Source organism: Scyliorhinus canicula, chromosome 4, assembly GCF_902713615.1.
Source record: "Scyliorhinus canicula chromosome 4, sScyCan1.1, whole genome shotgun sequence".
Lineage (NCBI taxonomy): Eukaryota > Metazoa > Chordata > Chondrichthyes > Carcharhiniformes > Scyliorhinidae > Scyliorhinus > Scyliorhinus canicula.
The window spans coordinates 37355846-37367896 of NC_052149.1; the positions used below are offsets into that span (position 1 = coordinate 37355846).

General features: G+C 39.9%; 1 protein-coding gene across 3 annotated transcripts in view; it reads right to left on the minus strand.

Moving 5' to 3' along the window:
- The window catches only part of usp24 (ubiquitin specific peptidase 24), a 200945-nt gene that overhangs the window by 25828 nt on the left and 163066 nt on the right, over positions 1 to 12051 (minus strand). For 2 of the 3 annotated variants that reach the window (XM_038794055.1, XM_038794056.1), the window contains exons 52-58: positions 11954 to 12049; positions 8304 to 8407; positions 5275 to 5388; positions 3038 to 3134; positions 2488 to 2604; positions 1854 to 1943; positions 1154 to 1256 (exon numbers count right to left, since the gene is read on the minus strand). In XM_038794055.1, the coding sequence (XP_038649983.1) occupies positions 1154 to 1256; positions 1854 to 1943; positions 2488 to 2604; positions 3038 to 3134; positions 5275 to 5388; positions 8304 to 8407; positions 11954 to 12049 (721 nt within the window). Of the gene's footprint in view, positions 1 to 1153; positions 1257 to 1853; positions 1944 to 2487; positions 2605 to 3037; positions 3135 to 5274; positions 5389 to 8303; positions 8408 to 11930; positions 12050 to 12051 lie in introns of those variants that run through there. The other variant, XR_005460306.1, reaches the window with a different exon arrangement.

The window sequence follows — 12051 nt, forward strand, 5'->3', positions numbered from 1 at the left end:
GCTAACCACCATGCTACCCACCATATTGGCTGAGGTAATCCATTATCCTTCTCAACTGTGCCCTCTCCCGAGGTGTGGTGAACCTCAGGTTAAATCACCACCAATCAGCTCTCTCTCTCTCAAAAAGGGAGAGAGCAGTCAATGGTCCTCTCGGACTTTGGCTTCATCCCAATTCTGTGCTGAGTTCATTTATCTGAACCAGAATGTGGCAGCTGGAACTCGAAAGACCTTAAGAAATCTTTTGGACTCTTTTCAGGTAGAGAAAGCTGGGTCAGAATTTCAACTCCCGATAACATTCCAAACTGCAAATGAAGATGTTGCACCAGGACAAAATTGGGATCAACAGTGTGCCGTTAACATTTGTACAGTTTACAGACACTCTAAAATTCACAGATTAACAACTGCTACTCAAGTGAGGTAGCAGAGTTCATGTCATAGTGTTCAATAATATCCAGCAAAGCAAAACACAAAATGAATCTGATGACTATCCCAGAATTAAGCATCACTTCAATCTACTAAGCAATCAAATAATTTATTTCTGCATTTTTCAATACAAACCTCTGCAAAATTTTGCTCCTCATTTGAATATTTAACATTTTATCTAACCACCCATATCTGCTTCAAAATGGTTATATCACAGCTGCAAACCATGCTATATTCATTGCTTAAATCTCTTCAATTTTATCACTGGTTAGTTTATACAGTGAGTGACCCACTGGCAGCACCTTTAACCTGGACTTGATCTCACCCTGCTCCATCTCCTCTTAATATTCCCAACCTTCTTTCCCCACTCAGCTGCATCTTCCATACCATCCTGATGATCTATCATTAGCTCCATGGCACAATTATTATTGGCGCAATCTTGGATCATGACAGGTTCCCAATCATACTGGCAAGTCAGTTGCTTCTGTCAATGTGCTAAACAAGGCCCCATCTCCACTAAACCCTGGGGAGTCGCTCAACTCCACTCAATGGATCATAGTCCTACTCTTCCATCGTTTCCTTAATTTTGAGCAAACAACTATTAAAATGTACATTGAAGCACAAAGTTGTACAGGGACCCGCAACTCAATTATTCCTAATTTTCAGGCAATATCTTACTGACTATGGACATACACAAGTTACCCTCTAAAAGAAAGAAAATTCAACTTACCAACAGTCAACAAAGATGAAATGTCTGAGTGTAGTACGAGTGATGCCAAAGTGATATGGAGATACCAGAACTCACGGGACTGGGCCGAGCTCCAGCGTCGATTCTAATAGAAAAACAAAGCTATATTTAGTATTGAACGGTGAAGTCTTCATTTGGAGGGTTCATGCCATTGGAAATGTCAAAAAGGTCAAATATTTTGTCCAAAAAGTAAAATATCACCTATTACAACAACAAAGCACTATTGATGCCGGAAATCTGAATTAAGAACAGAAAATACTGTAAATGCTCAGCAGCATCTATGGAGAACAAAACGGGTTAATGCTTCAGGTGGGTTTCCCTGTTAGGACTGGCTTGAAACATTAATTGTGGCCTGTTTCCACAGAAGCTGACATTCCTCAGTATTTCCAGCATGTTTTGTTTTTATTTATGTAAAATATGGCAACCAGGATTCTTCTTCTGCTTCTTCCAAGGTTAGGAAACTTGGGAAAATGCAGGGAAGCATTGCAATTGATCCACTCACTGCAAGGCTAGATACAGAAAAGAACCCCCCCCCACCACCGAGTAAAAAAGTGGACAATTCATCATATGACCAGGTTGAAATTACAATACGTAGTGTTTTCTTCACTGGCTAATGTTAGGTACACCAATTAGCAATATACAGTATTCTATAATAAAGGCTCCAAAACAACATCATACTCACTTGGTTGTTCTGCCTTGATGGACCCAACAGGAAACAAAGCATACGTTTGAATGCAGAGTGTTTGAATAATAGCTGGCAGGCCCTGAAACCCTGAATGACAAAAAAAAACAGTTCAATCCACTTAATCGTTTCACAATTCAAATACGTGAAAGAATCTCCTGAAATCAAAGTGAATGACACTTGAATTGCAACGGTAGTAGTATTTTGGAGAAGGAGGCAAAAAGGCAGGGGGTCAAATAAAGCTCTCCCTTCTGAAATTAGTCAAAGTCGGAAAGGTGTTAACACACCTGGGGTCAAAGCTTAAAAAAACATGCTGCAACAACAGATGATCAGCAAGTTGCTTAAGTAAAGTTATATTTATTAACTAAAACATTTGAAGCTGCATTCCTAGTTACTTCACAGCTCATACGCATTTTCTTTGCACAGTCCTTGTCATAAAAATCACAATTGATCCTCAACTGGTTGTGGAATGATCCTCAGCTAGCTTGAAACCAAAACTTTCAGACAATTTTATCCTGGCTCCTTTTGCATAAGTGCACAGGGCTCTCGGTGTTTGAAAACTTAAAAAAAATATATTGAGTTGATGCAGTTTCTTTTATTAGCACAAATAAAATAGATCAGTTAGATACTTTACCTTCTGTACAAAGTTGTTGAAGAGGATGAAGTACTGGGAGCAATTTTTACAATTCTCTGCCACATCTTTATCAAGCAAGGCAAGCAGCACATCCAGTAACTGGTCCAATCCTTTGAGCTGAAGAAAACAATAATTTTTCTAAGAATCTTCAACACAATTTAACAATCAAAACACACATTGCCTTGTTAAAAGTGAGCAAATAAATTGTGTGGAAGGGAACAAGAAATCTGTCAATTCCTCGCACTTTTCTTCTGGTGGTTTAAAAAGATATAGTTACGGCAGAGATAAACGAAACAACCAAATTATGGATGCAAATTTTTATTATTTTCCACCATTAATGATAAGTGATCCATGTCTGAACTTTTAATAAATTAGTCAGTAAGAGAGGTTTAGGGCTTAAGTACATATTCTGCAAACATTGAGCTTATTTGCGACCCTAAGATATGACATGTAAAACAAACTATTCACAGCGCTACACAAGACAAACATATGTACAGCAATTATGTTTTTACCAAGTGATAAAGACATTTTATATATGTAATTTACTAACCTTTTCTTGATAAAGCAAGGCACTCTCGAGAGCTTTTTCCAGAATGCTAGCAACAGTTACTCGAACCTCCCGTACAGAACACTCCAGAAGAAAAATCCTGGTGTTCACAGGCAGAGAAAAACAAAGTGGATTTTGTTATGTAATTTCTTACTTTCCCTCCCAATTTTGCCCCCCCCCCCCCTCAAACTGTACTATCCCCAACCAAAGTGAGTTCCGATTGGAGGGAGGAGAACGAAACAGGGCAAGTCGAACCAGGTGAAAGGGTTGCGATATGTCAGCTGCATTGAAAGTTTAAGCCAGAAAATACTGGACAGGGGTACATGCATTGTGGGCAAGACTATGAGATCAAAGCATGAAAGGCTGCAGCGGCAGCTGGGTGGTTATGGGTAAACATAACCTGTGTCACAACTTCCTTTTCTACTCCCTCCCCCAATTTTATTGTCTCGTCCTGCCACGCATACGGTTTCCCCCTCTTTGCATTCAGCTGTTTTATGCAAATTTAGCAATGGGGACAATAAGGAGTTCATAATTCAAAATTCGAAAACAAAGGGCAGTGCAGTGGTACAGTGGTTAGCACTGCTTCCTCACGGCACCAAGGACCCGGGTTTGATCCCAGCCCCAGGACCCTGTCCATATGGAGTTTACACATTCTCCCCATGTCTGCATGGGTCTCACACCCACACCCCAAAGATGTACAGGGTAGGTGGCTTGGACACGTTAAATTGCCCCTTAATTGGAAAGTTAAAAGAAAATTCTAAAATATATTTGAGTATCTGGATGGTAGAACATTAGAAGTTTCACACGAGTTAACAAATCCTATAATGTAATCCACACAGCGTTACCATCAATGGTAAAGTTATTAGAATGTTGTGATCAGTGCTTTTAATACTAGTCAGACAGATTCAACTTGGAGCAGGTAAGGTTGCTCAAGTTCTGTTTAAGGCACATTGCTGCTCCAGAATAAAGGGAGATTTACTTTGCATTTGGCCGTGTTATTCCAGATCTGAGATGTCATAGGTCAGAAGTACCCATGACGTTTGTCTTTAAGTTCACGTCAGCATGCACCGTTGAGATTTAGGGAACTGCAGTTTGATTTTATCCCTGTTAATTTACATATTTATCTAAAGTTACTGATACTAACAGGATTTAATGCTCTGATTTAGGAATTGAGGCACATTGATGACTCCGAATTGCAGAGAAATTAAAAATGCAGCAGTATGGCACAAAGTTAGGAAGAATCTAAGGACTGAAAGCATCAATTAAGCCAAGCTAAATCTACTTTCCCATGTTTAATTTGATAATGTGCTTTAGCTTGCCTGCAATAACACAAGCTATCTCCACCCCTTTATGAAAGATTGCAATTTAAACTGTCCTTCAGCATAGATGGTCTGATATTAGCTCATAATTACCATGCGAGCCAATGAGCCAATCACAAAGATCAACACTCTCAAGGACCACCTCCAGTGATAAAGACTTAACTGCTAAACACGTACATTGGCAAGCAAGTTCATTTTCAAATGCACCAAACAGAATACAGACATTAACTGGAGGTCAAAATGATCAGGCTTCTCTGTACAGATGTCTTCTGAATTTACAAAGTTTCTTCATAAAATTACTGCAATGAGTCAGTGTGGATACTGCAGCCATAACCCCCAGACACTGCTAAAACATGCAACTGAATAATCTTCAGCACATTTGCTAATTTCAAAAATAATGAATTTACACGGATGTATTTTTACATTAAATAGTGCATTATATTCAACAGAAAGAAAATGAAAGCAAATGTTGTCATATTTAAAGGGCAATTTCATTAGGGCTCTACGGCTCTGCTGTTAACACTAGAGGATCTTGACTGAGATGAACAGAAATTAATATCAAGTCATTGACAGTCAATGATCACTGACACTTGGGCTTCTGTTTTGCCTCCAGCGTGTTCTCCAAAAATGTTCTCATATCCTGAGCACCAAGATATTATCTTTTTAAACATTAAAAATAGCGAGATTGTGAGTCTCTCCTCTCCCACAAACACTTGTATAAGCATCATGCAAATCTAAACAAAAAATCTAAAACATGATGAGTCAAGCAGAATTATTAACTTGGAAGTAATAGGATTTAGAGAGATCGGTCATGCAGCTGCAATTTCAAGTTGTAGAAATTCCATGGTAATCCTTAACAAATCCTTTAAATTAATTCAAAAGGCATGTTCATCAACATTTTAAACCAGTTTTTCGACTCACTTGATTAGTTCTCGCCCTTCAGGGCCAATCAGGAATTCAATCAGCCATTGGCAGGCCTCACAACTATTTGAAAGCAACCGCTCGATGAGGGTAATCCATTCCCCTGTGTCCACCCTGTAACAAAAATCGGAATCCTCACTAAAAAGTTCAGACACGCTTACTACTGTTAAACCTAACTATAAACACAACTCAAAGCCAGGCTAGTACAATATTTTACAAGTGTAAGGGCTCCTAGCGTGCAAAACCAAATGCAAAGTGCTTCTATAATCTTCAGACGTCTGTTGTTAGGAATAGATCTTTAATCTTCTAATGGAAACATTTCTCAAAATAATTTCTTAGGATATATGGAGCAATACGAGACTTACTAGAAACCCAAAGCTCCTCAAACTGAGACCTCAATAGGGTGTTGCTAAATGACTGTTGTGCAAATGAGAGATCACTTTTATCACATTTACGAATGACCAGGCAATTAAGATGATTTAATATCTTCTAGATAGACGCTTTCAATCTTGTGGACAGCAGGGTAGCACAGTGGTTAGCATTGTTGCTTCACAACTCCAGGGTCCCAGGTTCGATTCCTGGCTTGGGTTATGTCTGTGCGGAGTCTGCATGTTCTCCCTGTGCCCGTGTGGGTTTCCTCCGTGTGCTCCGGTTTCCGCCCACAAGGCCCAAAAGATGTGCTGTTTGGTGAATTGGACATTTTGAATTCTCTCGCTGTTGAATTCTCATAGGCGCCAGAGTGCGGTGATTAGGGGCTTTTCACAGTGGTTTCATTGCAGTGTTAATGTAAACTTACTTGTGACAATAAAGCTTATCTCAAAAATGAGGAAAAGTTACATTTTAAAAAGATATTTAGAAGAATTTTAAAAATCAAAAATGAGCTATTATTTGGAATAATTGCCCCAACCAGGTAGAAAAGGAGAATAAAAATAGAAAACGCTACTCCGCATGCCAGGCAACATCTGGGCAGTCAGGAGGTCAAAAATCAGGAATCTTCTTCCGAACAGTAACTGGGAGTATGTACACCACATGGACTGCAATGGTTCAAGGCAGTTCCTCACAGCCACCTTCTTGAGGACAAATAAGGATGGGCAGAAAGTGCTGGTCTTGCCAGCAACACTCATCTCCCATGAACAAATATAAAAATGTTTCAGGTCATTGTTCCCAGCATTTTCAGATTTCCAACATGGACATTAAATGCCACAATGCGGCAGTGAGATGAACTTTGAATTGTTGAATTATCTATTCTCATCCTTTTTTTATTTTTAAAACATTTTCCAATTAAGGGGCAATTTAGTTTGGCCAATCCACCTACCCTGCACATCTTCGGTTGTGGGGGAGAAACCCACGCAGACACAGGGAGAATGTGCAAACTCCACATGGACAGTGACCGGGGCTGGGATTGAACCGGGTCCTGAGTGCAGTGAGTCAGCAGTGCTAACCACTGCGCCAACGTGCCGCCCATCTATTCTCATCCCTGACTTTCCTGTAAATTAATTGCATGCTTGCTGCATTTAAAATTTCCAGAAGTGTATGAACCATTTTGAGAGATTTTTTTACATTACCCTGACAGCTGTATCTACATGCAATTAAAGGTCAAAACGGCAAATCACAAAGGAAGCAAATCACTTCCATTAACAATTTTCCCCTCCAATGGTGACTTGCACCCATTTCAGTAGTCCAGGACTGCCCATACATCACAAACTGGAGGGCTAGATTGAAGCAGTCAGAGACTGCAATACAATCTGCCTCATCGCTGTACTAACTGCATACAAGATAAGTGGAGAGAAAGGGTAGAATTTTGCACAATCAGGGAGCTGGAAACTAGTGTGAATATTTAAGTCCATGAGCCGCATTGTGAAATAGGTTAGACCTTTACTCTTACCCAAGTTGCTTTTTGAAGGACGTGTTCAAAACTTGGAGGTTCCCACAAGGGCAGAGGGTCCTCCGTTACTTACAATCTATATTAATAGTTTGGATGAAGGGACCAACAATAATTCATCCACGTTTGCAGATGTTACAGAGCTAGGTGGGACAGTAAGCTATCAGAAGGACAGAGAGGCTGCAAAGAGGTTTGGTCCAGGTAAGTAAGTGGGAAATAGGGTGACAGATGGAGTATAATGTGGGGAAATGTGAAGTTATGCGGGGGCGGGGCGGGGGTGATAATTGTACAGACTGTATAATTGATTGCTGGGAAGTATTTTTCCCAGGGTGTTTATTTGCTGTAACCTGTTTTGACACATGTTTGTAATAAAATACATTTTTTGATAAAAGGAAATGTGAAGTTATTCATTTTGGGAGGAAGAATGGAAAATCAGAGTATTTTTTAAAAAGGTATAAAACCTGAGATCTCAAGAGATTTTGGGGCACTTGTAAAAAAAACACAAATTTAACATGCAAGCACAGCAAGTAATTATAAAGGCTAATAGCATGCGGCCTTAATTGCAAGGGGATTGGAGTACAAGAATAAGGAAATCTTGCTACAATTTCATTTTTACTGTCTTTTACCATTTCCTTGTCTTTCTTAATATATATTTAACCCCCCCCCCCCCATCTTTCCACCTTTCCTTACCGTTTCCCCCCATTGCTTCCCCCCACATTTACATCTGTCACAGTTTACCCCCTGATGTTAGTTTCTCTGCTGTTTGGCCGTTCACACGTTTTGTTCTCTCTGGGAACTGCCATTAACACTCTTTTCCCTTGGTTTCTGTGGCTATTAGCACCCCGTTTCCCCGGGGTTCTGTGGCTATGACTCATCTTTCATTCTCACTCCACAATATAAATATTTCCCATTTTCTCTGACTCTTAGCTTTGATAAAGGATCATCTGGACTCTAAGCGTTGGCTCTTTTCCTTCCCTACAGATGCTGCCAGACCTGCTGAGATTTTCAGCATTTTCTTTTCTATGTATGAATATCAGTTAGAGACAGGATACAGGTTGAAGCATGCATCTTCTGATATTGAATAGCCTGCACATTAAACTCTGTTAAATTAGATGAATGCACCAATATCCCATGGTCATTTTCATACCTGAGTTTTTTCTTGGTTCGCAAATAGGTCTGGAAGAGGAACTGGATGGCGAGCTTCATACTGACTTTTGCCATTGTTTGGTACACAGGGTGTTTTAGTTTAGTCTATGGGGAAAAAGCACATCAGAATGAGAAGCACAGGAAAAACAGAATTGTAAGAAAACTAAAGTTTTAGGAATTAGAACGCAGGCTAAATCTGAACATGTGTTACATGGGTGTAAGCACCACATTCATTCAAGCCCTTATTTCTCTTGCAGCTTTTCACAATTTGCTAATATCTGTTGTAACAAGTAGAGATGGATTTCTTTGAGTGGACTTGCCTATTTTTAAGCTATTCACTAATCGTCAACCTTGGTTAACAATACATGCCTAGGCATGCACAGAACATGATACCCATTACAAATCATGTGCAGATTTTGATTAATTGAGATATTTTGTTACAGAAGTTTTTTTGCAAGGAAACGGCACCATGGTTAGAACTGCTTCCTGACAGCATAAGGGTCCTAGGTTCAATTCTGACCGTTGGTGATTGTGTGAGTTTGCACAGTCCAAGGATGTGCAGGTTGGGTGGGCCTAGGTAGAGTGCTCTTTTGAAGGGGCGGTGCAGACCTGATGGGCAGAATGGCCTCCTTCTGCATTGAAGTAATTCCATGATTTGATGTTGAAGCAGTACTGATACAAGCAAAGTGTGAAACTAAAGCAGAGGTGAAATAGGGGGAAAAAAAACTTACATTGATGAAAATCTGACTATGTTGTTAGATTACACCCCTCCCCATGTGCTTCACACCAATTAACACTCACTGTACTTCAAAAATGTAAATGCCGTAATTAATTGCACAGAGCAAAGTCCCAATACGAAGGTTAATCTGATCTGCGTTTTGGGTGGTGTAGGCCAGAATGAGCAATTCCTGCTCTTGTCCCAATACTTCCACTGGTGTTTTGGTGTTCAGTTGACCTACGTTCGCTTGATTTAACTTTTGATTCAAAAGACAGCAGACTCAACTTTGCTGTCCTGCCTAAATAACTGACTGAAACATCAGCCTGTACTGTGATCAAGTACTGGGATGAAACTTGAACCCAGGAACGTATCATTTAAAAACAACGTGCTACTATCCAAACTAAGCTGGCTTTAATCCCTGATCAGTCTCCGGATGATGCCCCGGGCGGCCGTGGCTCAGTTGGTAATATTCTTGCCTTGGGAGTCAGAAGATTCTGGGCTCAAATCCCATTCCAGGTCTTGAGCACAAAACTTAAGGCTGGCCCTCCAGTAAAGTGTTAGAAAGTCATCTTTCAGATGTGGTGCCCTCATGGATGGATGCAAATGGTCCCTTGACACAGGTGGACAGGGTGGTAAAGAAGGCATTCGGCATGCTTGGTTTCATTGGTCAGAACATTGAATACAGCAGCTGGGACATCCTGTTGAAGTTGTACAAATTCTTAGTAGGCCCACACTTGGAATACTGTGCACAGTATTGGTCACCCTATTATCGAAAGGATATTATTAAACTAGGAAGAGTGCAGAAAAGATTTACTAGGATGCTACCAGGACTTGATGGTTTGTGTTATAATGAGAGGCTGGATAGACTGGGACATTTTCTCTGGAGTGTAGGAGGCTTAGGGGTGATAAAGTCTATAAAATAATGAGGGGGAAAGATAAGGTTAACATCTTTTCCCAAAGGTTGGGGAATCTAAAACTAGAGGGCATAGGTTTAAGGTGAGAGGGGAGAAATAAAAAAAGGTCCAGAGGCGCAATTTTTTCACACAGAGGGTGGTAAGTGTCTGGAACAAGCTGCTAGAGTCAGTAGTAGAGGTGGGTACAATTTTGTCTTTTAAAAAGCAATTAGACAGTTGTGGAAGGGGATAGGAGCCAAATGCGGGCAATTAGTGGTTAAAAACTGGGCGGCATGGGCAAGTTGGGCCGAAGGGCCTGTTTCCATGCTGTAAACCTCTTTGACTGCTTAAAAGAACAGGGAAGTTATCCCATAATATTTATCCTTCATTCAACATCTCAAAAACAGTTTTGTGATCATCTTCACGTTTACTGTCTGTGGGAGTTTGCTAGATGCAATTGGTAACTGAATTTCCTACATTACAACTGTGACCATATGTCATTGGCTGTAAAGCAGTCGGAGTCATCCAATGGTGGTGAAAAGTGCAATATAATGTAATCTTTTATTTACTAACTCTCACATGGTAGTGAGAAATTTTACTGAAGCAGTTTGTTGTTGCATTACTAAAGTGCTTCAAGATTCATAACCTTTTTCAGCTGTCCATTAAATTGAATTTTGATTAAAGAAACCATAGCTTCAAGTGTCAAAGCGCAATTTTTTGTCGTGGTTTTGCTCATTCTTTAAATGGGGCTCAGTTCCCACATAAAAATTAAATGAACAGATTGCTCAACAGGAGAAAAGCAAAAAACACCATGTCCGTTGCAATTTTAAACCACCTTTTAAACCATGTCCCTTTTTCTCAACTCATGCTGCAATTTGGACTGCCGTCATTAATAAAGATGCCAATAATAGAAGAGATTCAGGTATTCTTACAAAAGTCAAACATGACATGACCAGCCTTTGCTAAGGCCAGCAGTCCATTATACCTGGAAAGAAAAGTCTTCCCATCAATTAACCGCTGCTCGCCTCAGCAAGTTTGCCACCATCGCATTTGTGCTGTGGTTTTGGTTGACAGCTTTTTTGCGTAGAAGGCTCATGATTTGTTGGATCTTCAGTTTACTTGGAAGTAGTAGTCACTATGGCAAGAAGTGACCTGTTGGCACATGGAGCCATTTTTTGCTTTGTTAAAACTAAGTTGAGTACATGTTAAAAGGGACCACATATTTAACACACTTGTTTTACTAACTTTTGAAAGACTAGTGAGAATGAAGGACTGCACTGATCCAGAATATGTTGTCCGAATAACGATGAGACCACTGATGCTGTAATTGATGTGCAAATGTTACAGCAAGATCAGGTGAAGAACAGATGCGTGGTTAAATGCAGATAGCCAAAGGTTGCTGCCCAAGTAGCACTGCTCTGCCATCAGCTTCTCAAAAACAGTATCTCACGGTCAGCTTTACAATTGCAATGCACTGAATGGCATAAGCTGCTGTATTTGCATGGCAGATACAAACAAAACTCACCACAGAAAGTTAAGTCTTGTAATTTCTTTGCCACAGAAAAAAAGTAGAAACCTTAATGTTTAAGAGCAAGTCTAACCAATGGCAAATGATGTTAGATACTCTGCTATAGCAAATTATGGCTTATTGCTTAGTTGGTTGAATATGTCTTTTTGCCACCGCAAACGTTTAACTTATCACAAACTTGACAAATGCACTATTTTAGTCTGAGTAATGTGTTGTTTATGATTTGGGTGATACAGCGGACATGCAATGCATTTCAAAATGCCTTTTCAATGGAATCCAGGACATAATGTTGCCCTCTGCATACCACCAGATAAATTTCAAGCATATGGTCCAGATTTGTAACAATCGTGGGCTTGCTTATGGAAGTCAACTTTTTGCATTGAATAGAAGTAGCGATAATGTGAAGAAATTGGAATTATAATGGTTAGGTGAAAGGGATATCATTCATTTTGGATGTCACAACTAACCAGACAAACCGTCAAACAGTACCTGACCACAGAAAAGACACTCACTGCATTGAGTGAAATCAAGGAAAGCATGAAATTGAAGTAGTCACTGTTGAAAACATCTCTGTTTTTCATGAACTTCAGGTTCTCATCTCGTACCATCT